The sequence below is a fragment of the Sander lucioperca genome, chromosome 2 (genome assembly GCF_008315115.2).
Source record: "Sander lucioperca isolate FBNREF2018 chromosome 2, SLUC_FBN_1.2, whole genome shotgun sequence".
Taxonomy (NCBI): domain Eukaryota; kingdom Metazoa; phylum Chordata; class Actinopteri; order Perciformes; family Percidae; genus Sander; species Sander lucioperca.
Window position 1 is genome coordinate 34,434,112 of NC_050174.1, and position 23,748 is coordinate 34,457,859.

General features: G+C 44.0%; 1 protein-coding gene and 1 long non-coding RNA gene across 5 annotated transcripts in view; one reads left to right on the forward strand and one right to left on the reverse strand.

Annotated features, from left to right (window-relative positions):
• LOC116054481 (probable E3 ubiquitin-protein ligase HECTD4) overlaps positions 1-22,703 on the reverse strand; it is a 112,323-nt gene extending 89,620 nt beyond the window's left edge. For all 4 annotated transcript variants that reach the window (XM_031306055.2, XM_031306053.2, XM_031306054.2 and 1 more), the window contains exons 1-2: positions 21,965-22,703; positions 4,411-4,946 (exon numbers count right to left, since the gene is read on the reverse strand). In XM_031306055.2, coding sequence (XP_031161915.1) covers positions 4,411-4,946; positions 21,965-22,111 — 683 coding nt within the window. In that variant the 5' untranslated portion in view covers positions 22,112-22,703. The remainder of the gene's footprint in view (positions 1-4,410; positions 4,947-21,964) is intronic.
• On the forward strand, positions 6,276-20,167 carry LOC116054484. Its single transcript, XR_004106078.1, has 3 exons — positions 6,276-6,336; positions 15,849-15,851; positions 20,051-20,167. It is a non-coding gene; the product is annotated as an uncharacterized LOC116054484 (long non-coding RNA).
• Positions 22,704-23,748: the final 1,045 nt, after the last annotated feature.

Genomic DNA, 23,748 nt, shown 5'->3' on the forward strand with positions numbered 1-23,748 from the left:
TTCCGTTTGCGTAGGAACCGTAGGGTTTCGGTACCCAAACCTAATCGTGTGTGGCCGGGTTGGATAAGTGGGTAGAGCAGGCGCACATGTACTGAGAGGTTTATGCCTCGACGCAGAGGTCCAGGCTTCGAATCCGACCAGTGACAAATTTCCTGCATGTCCCATGTCCCAACAGACATGTGGCACATTGAATCCTTAGGATTAACTGTATCTGTGGCTACCTTAGTGACCGTACTCATAGGCCAGTAAGCCTATCATTAATGGGTTTTTTTCACTAATAGGCAGATTTATATTTGCTAATAATATGTTGGATTCATGTTAAGACGTTTTAATTTTTGAAAAAACTTTATATAAATATTTTGGTGGCCCCCCTACGGTAACTCTGAGGACCCCCTAGGGGTCCCGGACCCCCTGTTGAAGATCTCTGGCCTAGAGCGTAATCTACTTTAGATTTCACACGTTTGACTTCAGACGTCACTACGTGTGCTTAGTTTATTTATTTGAGATTTCTTTCTATTTATTTAGGTATTTTGAACGATGTTTATTTTTAGAGAAAATATATTTTCAGTGCCAAAAATCCTGAGAAAAATTGTAACGTCAACTTAAAATCTTGAATCATATCGAATCGGGAGTTGAGTGTTTCGTTACTTACATCCCTACAAAAACTTAGCGCCACCCTTTCTACGGTATAAGCTTAAAACGGACTGTGCGTAGGGTCCTGTCTCTCTCTCCCAATTAACAGCAGCTAGAAGCTACAGCCTTTACCCACTTAGTCATTATATCCACTAGGGGTGGAACGGTACATGTATTCGTACTGAACCGAAACGGTACGGGCGTCTCGGTTCGGTACATGAATTTACACGGAGAATACACGGTATAAAAATAAATAAAACTTGCGTGCAAATTAATTAATGTAATGTGGAACTACTGTTACATACGCGTTTCATAGGGACACCAAATCTGTAGCCCCGCCTTAGCTCTGAAGCTCCCGAGCTCCGCCTACATGTCCAGTCGGTCCAGTGAGTCCACACGAAGCAAACTAGTCCCTTCCATATACAACCAAACACGGATGTACTGTAGCTGTATCCCTTCTCGCCTCGACCACAAATGGCTTCCAGGCCCATTTGCTTCGCTGTTTGCTCCGCCGTTAGCTGTTAGCTTCGCTGCTAGCTAGCTGCCGCTGTTAGCGTGTGAAGCTAACGCCACAATTCGCCAACTGCTCTGTGTAACCAAAGCTGCTCTTTTAACACCCCTGCTCTGTGCATTCACATATGAGAGCAGCGCTTGTCTCCCATATCGCACTAGCTGATTGTCTTATTTTGTTTACAAGTTCCAGATGCAGTCTGGAGATGATGTGGAGTAGCCTAGGCTACTTATTGTTTAGGCTACTGTTTACATCTTTATACACGTCAGGCTGTTGCAGCTAGCTCAGGGGACAGACTGTAGGACACTAGGTGGTACAGCCTGAGACATGCACAATAAAAAAAAATTGCCTTCTGCATTTTTGTTATGCTTTTCCCTCCATTGTACTGAACCGTGATGTCTGAACCGAGGTATGAACCGAACCGTGACTTCAGTGTACCGTTCCACCCCTAATATCCACATTACTGATGATTATTTATCAAAAATCTCATTGTGTAAATATTTTATGAAAGCACCAATAGTCAACACTACAATATCGTTGCGGTATCGATATCGAGGTATTTGGTAAAAAATATCTTGATATTTGATTTCTGACACACCAACCTGATGGCCGACCGTCCAAAACGTGCCTCAGAACACACCGAAGCGTTGCCGACTTGAGCGTACATTCTGCACGTGCGCAAGACGTAATACGTCTCCATAACAGCAGGGGGCGCTAATCTGTATTGAAAATCTTTTAAACTGACCTTTGTTGATCTGAAATGAAGACAGATTCAGCAGCTGCACGGCCTATTTCTCTCTTAAAATGTTTTCAGAAACACGTTTCGGTGAACTATTTTAGTCCAATATGAGATCGTATTCTGAACGAGCCGCCATGACAGTCTGGCTTTGAATTTCCGGAGAAACCAGACCCACGTGACGCGTTCGTCCAATCAGCTGCCAGTTTTCATTTTTGGGCGACAATACAGATTAGCGCCGCCTGCTGTTATGGAGACGTATGGAGCCCTGCATCGCCACAGAGCTGACAGAGAGCAGGGACGTCTGTTTTGTCCCCACTCATTTAAGGATATATACAAATACCAATCACCAAATGTTCAGCTTGCCCTTTTATCCAACAGTGCAAACATCAAAGTCAGCCTGCTCCAGTGTGTGCTGGAGGATTTTGAGCACTGAATCATTGAGGCATGATCTTTCATGTAGCAAGGACACTGAAGAGAGAGAAGAGAGAAACTAATCAGTTGGTCAGTGATGTATTTACTTTAGCTTTGGCTGCCAGGAATAACTGACCCACTAGTTTCCATTCAATTGTCAAGGGAATTTTAAGAGAACTTTTGAAATGTCGCAAAAAATGAAATGTTGATGTTTTCCATCAACTGGTTTGGAGCGAATAAACTAGGCTACAGCTTAGTTTGGGCAGAAGTTTGCACTTCATAATCTCGCATTGGGGAATGGGAGAAAAAAACCGTGCTCTGGTTAATTTCGTCAGACGAGACAAGACTAAATATGTTCGTCAATTACCTTTTTTTCCATGACTAAGATGAGACGATGACGAGACTGCATCAATGTCCAAAAACGCTGACTAAGACTAAAGGGGCTTTCCGACCGGAGGGATTTTTGCAGTTCTTAGAACTAAACGTTCCTAGAATACTTTTTTCGTTGTGTTCCGACAGGAATAATTTGGGGATTTTTAAGTTCCTCTGGCCGCAGTAGCGTACTTTTTTAGCTCCTACTTCAGAGCAGGGTCTTTTCCCTTTTCCTAGGTGTACTTGATTGGTCGAACTTATAAGTCCCGCCCACTGCCAACTCGGAACTTGCAGACGGAGCAACAACGGGACATTTTTAACAATTTTCACCATCTTATTCATCATTAAATTCACTTCTGACAACGTTTTAGGCGAGAAATTAACTGTTTAGATTTTGAATATAGGCAGTCTTGCGAAAATTGATGCCGAATTGACAATTTGCTTCAAAGTTTTCGGAGTTGAGAAGCTCCATGAAGTGAGGTGACAGCCAGCAGGCGTCTGCCCCGGCCGCTAGCTCGTCGCTCGGCCAGTCACGCTCAGAGACCTCGCTGTGAGCTGGAGGTCTCTCAGACCGCTCTCACAGACAGACACACACACACACACACACACACACACACACACACACACACACACACACACACACACACACACACACACACACACACACACACACACACACACACACACACACACACACAGGCGGGGTCCGAGTATAATAAAGCCCCGTCTGTGTTGAGCAAAACATTACATGAATTACTACGAGAATGGACGGAATACGGAACTCGGAAAAGTGGACTGATGCAGAGGTGCCGGCCCTGCTGGCCATGTACGGCCTCCTCCATGCTGCTTTGTTGTTGTTGTATGTGGCGCTAAGGTCTAGTGACGACGCTATAAAGACCGTTGCCGTGCTTGCGTCACTCCCTTACCCCTCCTACCAGTCCCTATGGCCACTTGGCCAGTGGGAATGCAAACGGAAAAAAAGATTTTGGGGGAGAGTAGTTCTTAGAACTGCTTAGAAGTGTACTTTTCCTCTAAAAAGTACAAGTACTATCCGGTCGGAAAGCACCTTATATGAACATGCATTATTGTTGACGAAAAAAAGACGAGACTAAAATGTTTTGCATAAAATAAAAACTAAGTCTCTCTTCATTTTCGTCTACAATCGTCTCTACCTTTTCATCATGAGATGGAATATTCAGCTGTTACGCCTTCAAAATATTCCGAATGAGAGTAGACAGTAGCGAACACCAGAGATTTCTGCCAGAGCGCCGAGCGCCGACGACATGCTAGGTAGAAGGAAGAGGCTCGATATTTGGTCGCATTTTACGTACAATGATATTGACAAAAAGTCAAGTGTATTTTGTCAGGTAATTATGACATTTAACCAATATTTGAGATGTGTGAAACACTATTTGACTGTAATGGTTATCAGAAATAATTATAAATCATAAAAAAAAGTTGACTAACAAAAAAGGTTATGTGAATTACTAAATATGACTAAAACTAACAAGCACATTTGGCACAAGACTAAGACTAAATTAAAAATAGGTGACAAAATCAACACTAGTTTATTGGCATTTCTTTAAACCAATCACAATCGTCTTGGGCGGTGCTAAGTGCTGGACGCGATAACCGTGCCGCTGCAAAATAGCCATTGTTATTCTCTCGACTGCCCAAGACATATGATATTTCTCCTATAGGAGACAACAAAGGCATATCTTATCATATCATATCTTATCCTCACCTGGCACAGGCAAGTGCCACGAGTGCAGCAGCAGCGTTTTCCCTCTGTCTGTGTGTGTGGAGGATCTGCGGGTGGCCTGACTCCTGGGTGCCGTCCTCCAGCCAGGAGCAGAGCAGCCCCTCCAGGCCGTTGAGGCAGTCGGCGGGCTCTTTGCTGAGGCTGAGCGGCTGGCAGTCCCGGAGGCAGGCCAGCAGCACCTCCGCCGTAACTCCGCAGAGCGCCGGGTCGCTGCGCGTCTGGGACTGCAGGAGGGGGAAGACCAGCAGCAGGCCGACGCGGGAGGTGAAGGGCGCCTGCTCGGGTTGCTGGAGCAGACCTTGTCTTTTGAGCAAGGCCAAGGTCTCCTCGTCAGCCCCTCCGGTCCCATCGCGCTCCTGCTGCTCCTCCAGGGCCAGCTGCCGCTGCGCCCCCCACAGGCCGCGCAGAGCATTCAGGCGGTACTCCAGCAGGCGCGCGTACGCGTTGCTCTGATTCCCACAGACGGCACGCAGACGCTCAGCAAGCTCCACCGGGTTCTTGGTCTCAAAGGTTAGAATCTGGGGGACAAAGAAGGATGAAGTTAACATTGAGAGCAGTCAAAATTGGGACAATTTGTCAGCAACTTTCAGAAAAGAATAAACTTCATAAGGGCTTTATTTATCACTAAAGTCATTAAGAACAGGTTCTTATTTGCAATGCCGGCCTAACGATTATTTTCATTGATTTAATCGTTTGGTCTATACTGTAAAATGTCAGAAATTAGTGAAAAAATGTCCATCCCAGTTCCTCAAAATCCAAGGTGATGTCTTTAAATGTCTTGTTTTGTCCAACACCCAAAGATATTTAGTTTAATGGGATAAAAAACAAAAGGAAAAACAGGAAATCTCCATATTTGAGAGGCTGAGAACAGCATTTTCTGCAATTTTTCCATGAAAAATTACTTTAACGATTCATTGATTATCAAAATAGTTGGCGATTATTTATTTTTTTTTATGGCTGACTCATCGTTGCAGCTTGGTTTGCGTGGTTTCCTGTCCTGGTCTGGTCTCCCTAAAGCAAGTAAATGTTCCACGTCAGAGGAAATATTCACTCAGAAATATGAATTCAAATAAAGAAAGAGCAGCATATCAGTGGAGCATTTCAATTTATCTGACAAGGATTTGAATTTGGGCTTTGGGGAAAACGTTCTTCTTTCTCTGATTTACCTATTTTTTTTTTGCAGAACGTTTGGATCTTTTTTAAATTGCCATCTTTAAACAAAAACATCGGGTTGGGCTGGTCTACCGTCAGCGGAGTCAAACAACCGGTACGTCCTCAAGGCGTATAGACCTTTTTCACGGCAGACATGTTGACATTAGAGGTCGACCGATATGGGTTTTCTCTGGCCGATGCCGATGCCGATCTTTAGAAATCAGGGTCAGCCGATGGCCGATTAATGCTGCCGATTTATTTTGGCCCATATTTGGCCGATATGTGCTTGTTTTTAAACCTCTATTTGAAAGATAAAATGTAACACTAATATACACAGATGTATAAAATGTATAATGTAAAAACATACTGTATATTGTATAAATAATGTATGAAAAATATATTAAATAAACGAAACAGGTAAGAAGAAAATAAACTTTGTCAAATAAACTTTTAAATGAAAAAAATAAAGTTTAGTGCACTTAGCAGCATTTATTAAACTTCTGAGAATACAAATCTGCTTCACAGAAAGTGACGTTATTATTAATCTCAACACTATTTCCTCCTAACTCCTGTTGAATCACATCAGACCAGGGCTCTCTAAAGTCAGTTCTTCTTCACCTTGTTTGTTAGATCATTGTTCATTTGTAAGTGTTTTCTCTGTGTTTTGGGGACCCTACTGTTAAGGTGCTGACACCCCAACCAGACGGCCGACCGTTGGCAGTAAAGCCAGTCGGACTGATCAGTCGGCTCCCCGAGGTCAAAAAGTTCCTCAGAACACACTGAGGAGACGCCGACTTGAGCGTACGCTCTGCGCGTGCGCGAAACGTAATACGTCTCCATAGCAGCAGGCGGCGCTGCTCTGTATTGTTTCCATTAACAGTCTGATTGTTTCCCAGAAAATGAAAACCGGCAGCTGATTGGACGAACGCGTCACGTGGGTCTGGTTTCTCCGGAAATTCACAGCCAGACTGTCATGGCGGCTCGTTCAGAATACGATCTCATATTGGACTAAAATAGTTCACCGAAACGTGTTTCTGAAAACATTTTAAGAGAGAAATAGGCCGTGCAGTTGCTGAATCTGTCTTCATTTCAGATCAACAAAGGTCAGTTTAAAAGATTTTCATCAGATTTTGAGAGACTCATCCGCTCCCCATTTCTGGGTGAGTCCCGACTGTCCTGTCTCCGACTGAACGTGTCAGGTCGGCCGACGGCTCCTCGGAAGGACGACGGCACGGGACACACCAAACAGACTCGAGTCACCGACCTCGCCAGACTGTCCGACGGCCGATTATCGGCTCGGTGTGTCTTCTCTCTTACATGTCCTGTTGACCTCATTAGGATCTTATCTGAGCAGATTTCTGTCATTCAAACAACTCTTAGTTGTAATTTAAAACTCGTCCAGCCAATTTAATCAAATTAAGGGTTTTATTCGTGCTCGAGTCCATAGATGCAGTTAATGGATACAGGCACGGACGTTATAGGAGTGGATGAGACCGCCACAGACAGGGGTAACAACCAGACTCTGATAAATGACATTCGGGGAGCTTCCACAGCGGTGTGGCCGCGGTGTTTTGTATGGTTTTATTAGTACAGTTAATCCCAAGGCAAGAACACCAGCAACATGCTACTGCTAACGGTAGCGTCTGAGCCTGAAGTGACTGTGCGAGACACACAGCGCAAGAATTTACGAGGGGAGGAGCTGGAGGCAGCTGGTCTGGGCGCACTGTAAAAAATGTCGCCTATTCATGTTTTCAACACTAGGCTGCCCGCAGATGCGCCTGCCTATTAATCAGCTTGATATACTGGGATATTGGCCGATGCCGATTATGTTAAAAAATGCCAAAAGTCGACCTCTAGTTGACATGTCATAGTAGGAAAAGCACAGGTGTATTCAGAACCATTAATGATGGCTGTATTCCACTTAAGCCTGGTTCACACGGCAGGATAATGAGGCCGATTTTAGCCCCGATTCCCCCCTTCCGACAATCTTAAGGATGCTCCGATTATGGTAAAATAATCTGATCAGATATTCCTGCCGTGTGTGGTGTGTTAAGACTGCTCTCGTCTGCTCGGAAGGACGTCGGGACCGCTCCCATCTCAAATCGGGGATATCCAACATGTTGGATTGTTTTGGCCCGATTTCTCCTGGTGTGTGGTGTCCCCCCGGGGACAAACGAGCACGCAGCCTGTGGACTGTGGCGTGTAGCCAATCAGAAAGAGAGGTGACGAGGCGGCGAGGAAAGCACCGGGAAACAACATCAAAACAGCCGGCGGAACAGCGCACCAGAAAGTCCAGTGGACGTCGGAGATAAGTAGAGCAAGTATAGTCCATGCTGGCGTTGTCTCCACTTCTTTGACCATCGCTACAAACCAACTACAAACTATCGCCACTGCATCCTCTTCGTCCGCCATGATTGTTTACTCTGAAGTCACGTTTGATCTCGAGGGATTTTGCGAGATTTCCCGTCTGACCTGGGAATGCTCAGGAGTCAAATCGGTTCGTGTGCGATCGTTGATTTTGCCGTGTGCTGCGCACCACACGCTGTACGACCAAAACTGTTAGACCCGTGATTTTTTATCGCCGTGTGTGGAGTCTCTCAGGATTGGAAAATTGGCCGACAATTTTAAAATCGTCCCGTGTGAACCAGGCTTTAGGAGAGGTCCTGGTATTGGGCATGCTGACTCACTGAAATAGCTCAACGGGACACTTGATGGAACTGAGCCATCGTTAAGGTTATCAATTTCAGCTGTGCTTTTCCTACTATGACAAGTCAAAATGTCTGCTGTGAAAAAGGTCCATTACATCTAGAGCTGCAAAGATGAATCCATCACTTGCCAACTGTAAAAAAAAAAAAGACTCAAACTTCTCTGCTGTCAGCTTGTTAAATGTGAATATCTTCTAGTTTCTTCTCTCCTCTGGGACAGGAAACTGAATGTCTTTGAGTTGTGGACAAAACGAGACCTTTGAGGACGTCATCTTGGGCTTTTTTGGGAAACACTGATCCATATTTTTCACCTTTTTCTGACATTTTAGAGACCAAACAACTAATCCATTAATGCAGCAAATACTCAACAGAATACAGCCGTAGTTATTTCTATTTAAAAAAAGGGTAGATACAGGATAAAGTGCTGACCACAGAGGGAGGCGGGGAAGAGTTTCAAACTGTAACTACGGCTGTCAAACTTGTCCAAAAATGACGTTTGACTATTCCTTCTCAAAAACACATGGGTCCCAATTAAGGCTGCACGATATGAGAAATATATGTGATAAAGTTGTTGAATATCTTGATAACAGGCGCCCGGATAGCTCAGTTGGTAGAGCAGGCGCCCATATATAGAGGTTTACTCATCAACGCAGCGGCCGCGGGTTTGACTCCAACCTGCGGTCCTTTGCTGCATGTCATTCCCCCTTCTCTCTCCTTTCATTTCTTCAGCTGTCCTGTCAAAATAAAGGCCTAAAATGCCTAAAAAATAATTCTTAAAAATAAATAAAGAATATCCTGATAACGACATTACTTGCAGTAAACAGATACATAAACAGATTAATTAAAGTGTTCTGAGTTCTGCTGCTTTCAGTATTCTGCTAAAATTAGGGCTGTCAAACGATTACATTTTCTTAATCGCGATTAATCGTTGAATTTCTGTACTTAATCGCATGTTTTATCACGATTAAAATTCTATTATTTTTAAGTACATATTAACAATGGAAAGCCATTCTTACCAGTGGATCTTGATTGGGAATCAAATGAATACAAAGAAAGTTACTTTATGAACTTGATTTTAAGATTTGTATTTGTTTATTATATATTTAATCTAGTCACACATTTGAATTTAACAACTTTGAATGCAGCACGAGGCTGTAGTTTACCAGTTTCATTGAATGCACCGTCTGTGTTTTTCCGACAACAGCAGCTGCAGATTGTTACATGCCGGTGTTGAATCCTCTACAGTAAAATACAGTCAAACTTTACTCCGTTTAGCTAGCGGTAGGTTAACGTTAGCTGCTGTTGAGTATAGTGTTAACTAGCTAGCGGTAGGTTAACGTTAGCTGCTGTTGAGTATAGTGTTAACTAGCTAGTGGTAGGCTAAGGTTAGCTGCTGTTGAGTATAGTGTTAACTAGCTAGCGGTAGGCTAACGTTAGCTGCTGTCGAGTATAGTGTTAACTAGCTAGTGGTAGGCTAACGTTAGCTGCTGTCGAGTATAGTGTTAACTAGCTAGCGGTAGGCTAACGTTAGCTGCTGTCGAGTATAGTGTTAACTAGCTAGCGGTAGGCTAACGTTAGCTGCTGTCGAGTATAGTGTTAACTAGCTAGCGGTAGGCTAACGTTAGCTGCTGTCGAGTATAGTGTTAACTAGTGTCACGTGCAGCGATGTGTCCGTTTCCTGTATCGTCTGTTTCAGAGCATCAGAGAGAAGAGCAGACATCAGTGGCACCAGAATGAGGCACCAGAATGAGGCACCGAAATCGGCGTTGCTATTCCTGCAGCAGCAGGATGTGTTACGAGGAAGTACGGCAAAATAGTCGCCTGTTAGGCACGACGAAAAGCCGAGAGAAGTGAAAATAAATTAATAAATTGCGGCATGCATTAATACGATAAAAAAAAAAAAATGAACGCATTATGCTCGACCCTTAATCGCATCGCGATTAACACGTTAATGCTGACAGCCCTAGCTAAAATACAACAAACTGCTTGTTGAGTTTAAAACAAACGAAAGGAAATCATTTCCAACTTTCCTTTATTGAACAAATTGAACTTATTTTATATTTAAAAGGCGGCGCTAAAACAGAATGACAGTAACATTTTAAAGTGCAGTTATCTGTGGATATTTTCTTTCAGCTAACTAACTAATCTCTGAATGTCTTTGGTGATAAGTGGCAGCCTTTTTGCGATGTGTTTTGTGCGCCAGTTGATATCTCGATGAAGATTAAAAATCCCTAGTCACAGAGACACACACACACACACACACACACAGAGACACACAGAGACACACACACACACACACACACACACACACACAGAGACACACACACACAGAGACCCACACAGAGACACACACAGAGACCCACACACACACACACACACAGAGACACACAGAGACACACACACAGAGACACACACACACACACACACACACAGAGACCCACACACACACACACAGAGACCCACACACAGAGACCCACACAGAGACACACACACAGAGACACACACACACACACACACACACACAGAGACACACACAGAGACACACAGAGACCCACACAGAGACACACACACACAGAGACACACACACAGAGAGACACACACACAGAGAGTGACACACACACACACACACACACACACACACAGAGACACACACACACACACACACACACACACACACAGAGACCCACACAGAGACACACACAGAGACACACACACAGAGACACGCACACAGAGAGACCCACACAAAGACACACACACACACACACACACACACACACACACACAGAGAGACCCACACAGAGACACACACACAGAGACACACACACAGAGAGTGACACACACACACACACACACACACACACAGAGACACACACACACACACACACACACACACACAGAGACCCACACAGAGACACACACAGAGACACACACACAGAGACACGCACACAGAGAGACCCACACAAAGACACACACACACACACACACACACACACACACACACAGAGAGACCCACACAGAGACCCACACAGAGACACACACACACACACACAGAGACACACACACACAGACCCACACAGAGACACACACACACACACACACACGCACAGAGACACACACACACACAGAGACACACACAGACAGACACACACACAGACAGACACACACAGACACACACAGAGACACACACACACACACACAGAGACACACACACACACACACACACACACACACACACACACACACACACACACACACACACACACACACACTTCCTTGGACCTTGGTCAGAGATACCAAGGCACATTCGGCTTAGCCTATTACAAGCGAAACAATGTGCTTCATGTGCACTTAGGCAGCATTTCAGATATTGATTACACTCGATCCATTATACCATTTAGCAGGCACAATTTGTATTGATTCCATTTTCAGAAAGGCTGCTAATGTTACAGTAACACTCCTTAACTGGATGCCGGGCCTTTCTCCACTTTGCTCTCCAAAACACTGCTGCATGTGGATAAAAATAGTCGGCATCACAACACCTACGGAAACAGCTCCGAGTGACCCAGTCAGTCTTAAAGCCGGACACACGGAGAAGGCCTGAAATGGAGAGAATCTGAATCTAACCTAGAATACAGGCTTTTTCCTGCAGAGAAGATTTTTTTAGCCCCAAAATGTATTGTATATATTAGAGCCCCACGCGGGACTGTTTTCTTCATCTCGCTCCCGGCGAATTTCTGACCATTACCGCCCGCACCCACAACATGTGTGTTACGCTCCCGCAATGTGTACGTCCACTCCCGCCCGCACCCGCAAAACTCTTAATTTATGCCCGCACAATAATAGAGATGCATTGATGTTGTGTCTTCTCCCGTCCCGCATGAGAAAACACGTCATTTTATAGGTTAATAGGGAGAAGATGAAGGCAAAGAAGGCAGGTGCTTGCTGGTGTTAGACGGGGAGGAAGGAGCAGAAGGAGAGGGAGAGAGGGGGAGGAAGGAGCCGAGGATGAGGGAGAGAGGAGAGGGAGAGAGGGGGAGGAAGGAGCCAAGGATGAGGGAGAGAGGAGAGGAGAGGGAGAGAGGGGGAGGAAGGAGCCGAGGATGAGGGTGAGAGGAGAGGGAGAGAGGGGGAGGAAGGAGCCGAGGATGAGGGTGAGAGGAGAGGGAGAGAGGGGGAGGAAGGAGCCGAGGATGAGGGAGAGAGGAGAGGGAGAGAGGGGGAGGAAGGAGCCGAGGATGAGGGAGAGAGGAGAGGGAGAGAGGGGGCGGAAGGAGCCGAGGATGAGGGAGAGAGGGGGAGGAAGGAGCCGAGGATGATGGTGGACGGAGCCTTGGCTCGGAGCTCCCCCGTCCTGGGAGGCTCAGACACGCTGGTGTCTGCTCATAGATGGCCTATACAGTATATACTCAGTCAGTATATATGTATATATACTCAGTCAGTATATATGTATATCTATGGTTTCTGCTGGCGTGGGGGGGTTCCAGGCTACATCCCGATCCCGCAGTGTTTTTTTTAGCCGCCCGCTCCCGCCCGCAGCAAAGTTAAAACCGCCCGCTCCCGCGAGATTTGCGGCGGGACCCAATCCCAATGCAGCCCTCTAGTATATATGGAAGTTGAATGTAAAAAATGTCCATATATCCACAGTTTTGTGCACCTTGTTGTGGGTCACCACAACTGTCTGCAAAGATTAGACCAATTTAAAAGTACAAAACTGACCTAAATTCATGCATGCTGCTAAACCAAGCTGTGTTTCTCTTAGCAGCATCCTATGCCTTTTCCCAAGTGAAGAGTCCAGCTGTCAGTTAGCGTGCCTTCGCCAGCACATCCACATTGTGTCACTGCATACCTGTTGTCGAGCGCAACAAAATGAAGAAAACAAAGGATGATGGGTTCAAACCTGCCCTGGGTTTCCCCCAGAATAATGCCAGGATCAGACTACACCATGTTTCCTTCTTCAAACTTGCCGGGGGCCGGGAAGCTCCGATACCCGTTAGCAGCATTAGCAGCAGCTGTGAGTTTATCATGTGACAGAGAAAACGTGAAAGGTGGAGCAGTATGTCCTGTATGTCTCTTACCAGCTAACGTATTTCAAGATGGAGCATGAATATGGAGCGTCTACCCCAGTTCATGCAAACGCAAACGTAAAATTTCAAGCCAAAAGGAATACTTGGAATTGATGATGGTGGTAAATATTCATTAAAAAAAGGACAAGTTTGTGAACGGGCAACACAGATTTTGATAATGAACAACTAAACACGTTACACACTGGGACTTTAAAAATACATTTTTAAAAATTATTCCCAGTGGTTTAGGCCCGCTGGGTCACTGGGCTTTCAATACACCGGGGGAAACCCTGCTGCCCATTCCCATTTAATAATTAACCGATGGTTTGTCATCTGTCGGAGCTGCTGATTGAACATATGCACTTAATAACAAAGCAGCTTGCTGCAGCTGTTACGTGTCCAACACTAGCATTACTAGCGTTAATAACGCAATAGATTGATGATTATGGTGCTGCTAACTGGGGGTGTGGGGGTGTTGGTGTGTGTGGGTGGGTGTGTGTGTGTGTGTGTGTGTGTGTGTGTGTGTGTGTTGGTGTGTGTGTGGGTGTGTGTGTGTGTGGGTGTGTTGGTGTGTGTGGGTGTTGGTGTGTGGGTGGGTGTGGGTGTGTTGGTGTGTGTGTGTGGGTGTGTGTGTGTGTGTGTGTGTGTGTGTGTGTGTGTGTGTGTGTGTGTGTGTGTGTGTGTGTGTTGGTGTGTGTGGGTGTTGGTGTGTTGGTGTGTGTGTGGGTGTGGGTGTTGGTGTGGGTGTGTGTGGGTGTGTGTGTGTTGGTGTGTGTGGGTGTGTGTGTGTGTGTGTGTGTGTGTGTGTGTGTGTGTGTGTGTGTGTGTGTGTGTGTGGAACTGAGCAGCAGAGAGACCGACAGGATTAAAACAGCAGCAGCTTTCAGCAACTGAAAAATCGTTACAGCGTACATTGATGTTCCATACAGGTTGGCAGGACGGTCTGAAATGTTGTGCACGGTCTTTCGCTGTACGTTTTGTCAATGCGCCACTTGTTCGAAAAGTAGGCTACCTTCTCTTTTTCTTTACTTCGCCCTTAACAGTACATTCATAGCTAAAGCTGACTCCGCGGCGGGCCTCTTAACACCGGGGATATGTCGCCATATGTTTTTAACAGATAATTTTCCTTTCGTCTGTACCTCAGCTCCGCTACATGGTGTCACGGACGATCGCTATAAAAACTACTCGACAAAAGTCTGGAGTTGACGGAAATATGCGTGGTCAAAGCCCCGGCTGTGAACGGTTCCATTTCCTTTAAGTTCTTCATGATAAAAGTCCTCCGTTATTTTGGTATTTGAATGTTTTTATTATGCAGCAGCAAAATCCGGAAATGTTGGGCATTCATTAGCAGTAACGTGACTCCTATAAGCATTGTGCATTGTTACTTAGCAACAGCATTCTTCGACAAAAGCTGTCCAATCCGTTACAAGGAATGTAGTGACTATAAGTAGAGACTATAGTTCCCGGTTTGTTTACGGTTAGAAGATGGCTGTGTCTCATGTTACGTTGTTTTTTTGTACACGCTGTGACTCTACAAATCACAACATGTAAATAGGAACATGTTGGCGTTATTTTGTCACTTTTTGGGAGCAGTAGGATTACTGGAACCATTCACCTGCATGTTATGTGCTAGGCTAAGCTACCGGTGGAGCCGTCAGACAGAGTTACAGCACGCACGGAGATGAGAAGGGTATGTATGGACTTTGTCGGTACACGATCTGTTCTGCCTGCACGATCCGTTCTGCACATGCGCAAAATGTTCGCGCATGCGCGGTTGTACGAGGATTTACGACACTGCACGATCTGTTCCACGCTTCCGGTCGACAGCCAAGCTAACGTTAGTTTAGCTAACAGCTAATTCGGCTAACCGCTAGCTGATTGTAGCGGTCTGCCGTTAGCCTCCACAGGCAAGCTAACGTTAGTTTAGCTAACGGCTCATTCGGCTAACCGCTAGCTGATTGTAGCGGTCTGCCGTTAGCCTCCACAGGCAAGCTAACGTTAGTTTAGCTAACAGCTAATTCGGCTAACTGCTAGCTGAGACAGCATGTAATAACTTTAAAAGACCCTCAAAATAAAACTTGAAAATAAACGTTGACATATATAACAAACATCTAACATATATAACAGCTGTTACGTCAGTTCTACTTTACTTGTGCTCATTTAAAATACAATCACTCAATACTTGTCTTTATTGTTATTACTGTGAAGTCTTAATTTAGCTGTAGCTGCTTTTCCCATTAAGTTTGAGTTAACGTTATTTTAGACTGAATCTAGCTGTCAGCTAGCAGTTAGCCGAATTAGCTGTTAGCTAAACTAACGTTAGCTTCCCGGTGGAGGCTAGCCATAGGCTAGCGTGGAACAGATCGTGCAGGTCGTATCCTCGGTAAAACAGTATTATCTTGTGCATGTGCAGAACGGATCGTGCAGGCAGAACGGATCGTGTACCGACAGACTTGTCTAACTCTGGGGGTTACGGTGAATAAGCTAAAGTCTCAATAAGTCGGTGTGTTCCTTTAAGCTGAAAGTGCCATGAAGTGGACTTCCTGAATTGGGAATGGTTGATTGCAGGTGTGAACTCATAAATACCTCAGACTTAATCAGCGTTTTCCCCGCCATAATAAGACTTAGGTGCAGCAGCTGAGCCGTTTTTGGCAGCACCTTAGTTGTATGAATGTAAAATCAATGTGAGCGTAAAAGCTAACTAAATACTCAGAAATACTCAGATCTTATGATTGTCCCCGGTGGACTTCTTTATGTATTATCTGCTCTAGCTTTTCCAACGTTTTACACACAGATATGGTGACAATAACGGTCCAAAATTATGTCAAATTGAATTTTTTTTTTATTGAAAAACGTCACATTTTCTTGAGGAAGGACGCCTAAACCCCTTGCCAAATACGTGCACTTAAGTCTCCAACCAACCTACGTAAGGGAGGACACCGCTAATTCATAGCTGCTGGATGAATTCTACATGTTATTTCATAATAAATGGTTAAAATGTTGATGCTAACCTAAATGGCACATGCAGCCATGGCAAGATTTAGATAACGGCACACATAGGGCTGTGAAATTAATCAAATTTTGATCGTGATTTCGCCTCCAAACAATCACAGGATTTTTCATTACATTTTCAAATTTCACAGTTCATGTTTTTACTTCAATAAATGCAACATCTTTCCAAAAGTCAATGAGTGATCGCGTTAAATTATCGGGATTTCAATATAGGTCAAAATATTTGTGATTAAGAATTTTTCCATTATCGAGCAGCCCCAAGATAACATAAGGTATCATTGATTTTAAATAGTTAATCATCACTCTGACTCTCAATACTGTTCATTATCTAGCCCCCAACCAGGCATTAGACCCCAGCGCGTGGACATGTGACACGAGTACTGCGGCAAATGTTCTCTACAGACCGGTGGACAATACTAGCTCCACCTTTATTACACTGTAGAGGACCGAAATATCAAGGATACATAACTGTTAGCTCGAAGTTTCCATCGGCATCACTCTGCAATCCAACATCAGGGACACGTCTGGTTTCTAGATTGTGCCTTCAAAATAAAAGCCTACATTTCAGATTAAAAAAAAAAACTGCGTTCTGTCATGTCACATTAAATACGATACGTATTTTAAACGCTGGAATTTAAAATAACTTCTGCCTTGCACAAGGCACAGAACGGATTTCAAAGTAAAAGGGCTATTTCATAAATGTAATAACTGTGGGGGAAAAATTTAGATTTTAATAAGGTATTTCTACCCCCCTCCAGGCAGAGGAAACAAACTTCCACTGGCCTGGAAAATAATGTACAAGAAACCTATCATTACCTCTGCAGTAACCACTCGGAACCACCTAAAATAGGTACTGTCCCACTGCTGTTTGGTGGGTTTAAATGTGTGTTTTAATGAGCTTTGAGGAAAGAGAGTTATTGTCACTGCTTGGGACAGACAACAAAGTTAGATATATCCATCCATCCATCCATCCATCCATCCCTCTCTATATGTATCTACTGTATGTATCCATCCATCCCTCTCTATATGTATCTACTGTATGTATCTATCCATCCATCCCTCTCTATATGTATCTACTGTATGTATCCATCCATCCATCCATCCCTCTCTATATGTATCTACTGTATGTATCTATCCATCCATCCCTCTCTATATGTATCTACTGTATGTATCCATCCATCCATCCCTCTCTATATGTATCTACTGTATGTATCCATCCATCCATCCATCCATCCCTCTCTATATGTATCTACTGTATGTATCTATCCATCCATCCATCCATCCCTCTCTATATGTATCTACTGTATGTATCCATCCATCCATCTATCCCTCTCTATATGTATCTACTGTATGTATCTATCCATCCATCCCTCTCTATATGTATCTACTGTATGTATCTATCCATCCATCCATCTATCCCTCTCTATATGTATCTACTGTATCTATCCATCCATCCATCTATCCCTCTCTATATGTATCTACTGTATCTATCTATCCATCCATCTATCCCTCTCTATATGTATCTACTGTATGTATCTATCCATCCATCCCTCTCTATATGTATCTACTGTATGTATCTATCCATCCATCCATCTATCCCTCTCTATATGCATCTACTGTATCTATCCATCCATCCATCCATCTATCCCTCTCTATATGTATCTACTGTATCTATCCATCCATCCATCTATCCCTCTCTATATGTATCTACTGTATGTATCTATCCATCCATCCCTCTCTATATGTATCTACTGTATGTATCTATCCATCCATCCATCCCTCTCTATATGTATCTACTGTATGTATCTATCCATCCATCCCTCTCTATATGTATCTACTGTATGTATCCATCCATCTATCCCTCTCTATATGTATCTACTGTATCTATCCATCCATCCATCTATCCCTCTCTATATGTATCTACTGTATCTATCCATCCATCCATCTATCCCTCTCTATATGTATCTACTGTATCTATCCATCCATCCATCTATCCCTCTCTATATGTATCTATCCATCCATCCATCTCTATATGCATCTACTGTATCCATCTATCCATCCATCTATCTATCCCTCTCTATATGTATCTATCCATCCATCCATCCCTCTCTACAACTATCCATCCATCTCTATATCTATCCCTCTCTATCTACTGTATTTATCTATCAATCCATCCATCCCTTTCTATATCTATCTATCCCTCTCTATATCCATCCATCCATCTATCCCTCTCTACAACTACCCACCCATCCAACTCTATATCTATCCCTCTCTACATCTATCCACCCATCTCTATATCTATCCCTCTCTACAACTATCCACCCATCTCTATATCTATCCCTCTCTACAACTATCCACCCATCTCTATATCTATCCCTCTCTACAACTATCCATCCATCTCTATATCTATCCCTCTCTACAACTATCCACCCATCCATCTCTATCCCTCTCTACATCCATCCACCCATCTCTATATCTATCCCTCTCTACAACTATCCACCCATCTCTATATCTATCCCTCTCTACATCTATCCACCCATCCATCTCTATCCCTCTCTACATCTATCCACCCATCTCTATATCTATCCCTCTCTACAACTATCCACCCATCCATCTCTATATCTATCCCTCTCTACATCTATCCACCCATCTCTATATCTATCCCTCTCTACATCTATCCATCCATCTCTATATCTATCCCTCTCTACATCCATCCATCCATCTACAAAACCCCATCCGAGCCGCCATACCCATCCAGCATCTAACTCAACGTTGCTTCTTTGTGTTGAAGAAACAAGAACACACTTGTGTCACAATGACGGTTTTATGATCCCTGTAGAGTTTGACACACTCGACAGGGATCATAAAACACCCGAGATTAAGTGGCTGCAGTTCCACTATTCAAAACAACAGGAAGGCTACGTCATCTTTGATTATCAAACGTCTAATCAAACGTCTGTGGGTCAACAGCGACAGTACATACGCCAACCCACATCAGAAACCACCGGTCTCTACGCTGCCATCTGGAGATCCAGAGCAGGGCCGCAACAGACGATTGTTTTCATCGTTGATTAATCCGTGGATTATTTTCTGGAATAATCGATTAGTTGTTCAGTCAATAAATGGTGAGAAATATGGATCAGTGTTTCCCAAAAAGCCCAAGATGACGTCCTCAAATGTCTCGTTATGTTCACAACTCAAAGATATTCAGTTTACTGTCACAGAGGAGAGAAGAGACTAGAAAATTAGAGATGTACCGATCATTTTTTCTCTTCCCGATTCTGATTCCTGAACTTGCGTATCGGCCGACACCAGTACCGACCCGATACCAGTGTGTTATATATTTTACTATGTTTAAACTGTTGTATACTACTAACCCTGTATGTATGTGATAGGATTTATATCTTTGTTGTTAAACTCTTGTGAAACATGAACAAACACAAACAATGAACGCCACAGAACTTCCTTTTCCTTTTTTTAGGGAACTTACTTTTCCTTTTTTTAGGGTTAGGGTGACAGTCATAAACATAAGTAAACTACTTTCAAGTATATTTTCTTCGGGGCTAAATTATGTGGCATCGGATTGGTGCATAAACTCCAGTACTTGCCGATATCAATACCAGCATTTTAAGGCTCTGACACACCAACCCGACGGAAAAGCCAGTTGGACTGATCAGTCGGCTCCCCGAGGTCCAAAAAGTGCCTCAGAACACACCGAAGCAACGGCCACTTCAGCGTACGTTCTGTGCGTGCATGAGACGTAAAACGTCTCCATAACAGCAGGCGGCGCTAATCTGTATTGTCGCCGGGAATGATGCAACATGTCTCTAGACCTGGTAAACACAGAGCAAGCTGTCGTCAGTCATTGTTTTCATCAGAGAGGGGTGATAGTAGTCAAGAAGGATCGTTGTCATTACTCGCTGAACGGAAGAAAATACGATGGCTAGTACTAAGAAGATACTGGCGTTGTCAGCTCCGGTTTTCTTGTGCAATGATTCGCTAGTCAAGGGCTAGCACTCCACCAATCAGATGGGTCATTGAGTCCGACTGCCCACTGGCCGATTCAACAAGTAAAATCGGCCAAAATGAAGGCCGACAGCTCCTCCTCCGACCGATGACGGCACGAAACACACCGAACAGACTCGAGTCACTGACCTCGCCAGACTGTCAGACAGCCGATAATCCGGTTGGTGTGTCAGCGCCTTTAGGCAGTATCGGCGACTTTTTTGGTATGGGTATCGGAACATAACTATAGAAAATATTCACATTTAACAAGCTGGAATCAGAGAATTTTACTGTTTTTTCATAAAAGAAAATGACTTGAATCCAAATAGTTGGCGCTTAATTTAACATTTGACAACTAATGGATTAATCTTTGCAGCTCTGACCCAAAGAGATGCCTACTGTGTGGTGCAGTCTGAGAGCTCCTAGCTTAGAAAGCTGCTGCACTGGCACCACTAATAAAGTTGAAGCTGTGCAACTTGACACCACAGAGGTGAGGTACAGAGATACATGCAGAGTGTGCCTCTCATATGCAGTTATCAGAATCACCTTTAAAAGGTCCGGTGTGTAACGTGTTTAGTTGTTCATTATCAAAATCTGTGTTGCCCGGTCACACAACTTGCCCTTTTTCATGAATATTTACCACCACCATCAATTCCAAGTATTCCTTTTGGCTTGAAATTTTACATTGGCGTTTGCATGAACTGGGGTAGACGCTCCATATTCATGCTCCATCTTGAAATACGTTAGCTGGTAAGGGACATACAGGACATACTGCTCCACCTTTCACGTTTTCTCTGTCACATGATAAACTCACAGCTGCTGCTAATGCTGCTAACGGGTATCGGAGCTTCCCGGCCCCCGGCAAGTTTGAAGAAGGAAACATGGAGGACCACACGTATTCAAAATCCTAAAATTTCAGGAACAGGAGTCTTCTCCTTCTTTGCCCAGAAAAAGAAAAAGGAGATTGAAAAGAGCAAGAGACCGGCTTTTTGAAGCGTGAAGGCTACCGTAGCTGTAATACCTACTTTGAACTGCGTGGCGCAAGAGAGTTGATCACGATATATGATCTCAACGCTAGATGGGAGAAATTCCTGCAACATTGGACATTTAATGGAAAAGTAAGTGTGAACACACACACACACACACACACACACACCACACACACACACACACACACACACACAGGGAATATGACTCCGGCTTTTTGTTGCTCAAAGAACAGACACAGAAATAGACATAAGGTGAAAGACAGGGACAACAAAACTGTCCTACAGTTCCCAAAAGCTATATAATACTATTTAGCTGTTTAACAAATTGAGTGACTGGAGTATAAAATAAGTTTTCAGAACTTTTATTTTGGTAGAGTTGGCAGGAAGTGCTCTGGTAACGGTCGCATCCTTGACAGTGGGTCAATAACATGCAAGGCAAGAAACTTGCTATATAGCTGTACCGTTTTCACTGAGTGTGTGTTGCAGCAGACAGTTAAAATATACATTAAAAAGAAACCTAAAAAGGCACCCTTATCATAGCAGTGAGTGTGTGTTTCTATATATAAACCTGTGTGTGTGTGTGTGTGTGTGTGTGATGGTTTTCACCCACCTCTTGCTCGGTGTCCCCCTGCTCAGACACTCCTATTTCACTGGGCAGTTCGGCCAGATCTGTGACCCGAATGAGTCCGTCGTGGAGGAAAATGGTCTCCTCCTTCACCGAAAGCCATTGGGACGAATCCACAGCCCCGGAGCCCATCGCTCTCTCCTCCGACAGTGATGCCAAAGGGGTCGAACATTAAAAATTCAGTGGGAGGATGACAGAAACGCCCTAGCTAGCCGGCTAGCGAGCTAACTTACAATAACATAACTGCCGTTAACGGTCGCCGTCTTATCTGACGATGGACGGGGCAGACTGCGTTGCTAAGGTGGAAGCTAACTAGCGATGCACGGGGCAGAGTGCGTTGCTAAGGTGGAAGCTAACGGCGGACAGCCAAGCAGTGAACAGGCGGTAGTGGCAGGTCCTCTTCACATAACATAAGTGGTCGTGTCGTGCTAACGGTTCCTGCTAGCTGTCTGTTAGCTGGATGCTAACTTACCGTATCGTTAGAACGTTACCGAGCTGAGTGGGCGTGACACCCGTACTAAATCCGTTATTGCGCCGCAGCGTTTAAACGGCAGTGTTTTCAGGACGAAGACTGCGTCTGAAGTAAGCTTCTTTTTAACGGTTAAATTGGGACCGCAAACCGATTCGCTAACGGCCCGGGGCGCTGTGTAGGTGCTGGAGAAGATAATGAGAAGCTCCCAGCTGTCAGTGCGACGCCATGTTTCCAAGGCCAACTAGCTGCTCCCAGCATGCACCGCGGGCCCGAATAAAAGCTGTCAAAAATTCATGAGTTCATGTTGATGTCTAATAACACATCGTATTACTGTAATAACGAGGCAAAGGGACATTTAGCATGCAGTTTATTTACATTTAATGTGTATTTCCTTTTAATATGTTTACGTTAATGTATGCGCTATCCACCAAGGCAAATTCTTTGCAATAAATCCTTTTTTTGATTCTGAAAAATACGGTCATATTTCGGCAGTTGGGGCGTCAAAATATACTGTAAAATAACTTGTAAAATACAGTATTTTTTCATAATTAAAATACAGTTTATAGCTTTTATTTTACATGAAATCTTGTGTATTTTTTGGCTTTTTATATGTTAAATGAAGGATATTTACACCTAATCCTAAAAACTAATTTTCCCTCTTCTCTAATTTAAGAAATATATTTAAACTGTTAAACCTGAGTTTAACAGTTTAATCTATTAAATAAAAGATAGCCTAAATATGTGTGATGTTACAATACATGTAGATACATTTTACATCTTTTTTTATGTAAAAACAAATTACTTTTCTGATGGAAAATGGGAATGTTTTGGTTATTCACTGTAAAAACTCATGAACCAGACCTTTCAGGAACAAACTCTCGCCAGATCAGCAGTGACGGTTCTGGGGCGGGGGGGGCAAGAGTGGCCAGGGACCCCCCTCCCTTGCCCCCGTAACTGTGGTAATATTCTCATATATTTTCATCCCCACGTTTATACCCAAAGAGGGGACATTATTCATGTGCAGTGATAAATAAAATGTAGGTTAACACTGAATGAGTATTCTTGTGTTTATTGTTAAATGTGTATTGTTAGTCTTTTGTAGAACCAAACCTATGGAGGGTTGGTGGTATCTAACACTTGTATTTAATATATTTGGTACCCCTAAAATCCAACCTGTTCTCAATCCGAACTCGTAAAATACGGACGCTGTCAGTGGCTGTCAGCGTCAGTTAAGACGCAAAGATCCCCCTTCAGGGTGTATGTAGAACGCACCGGGCAGAGAAGCAGCTACGCGGCG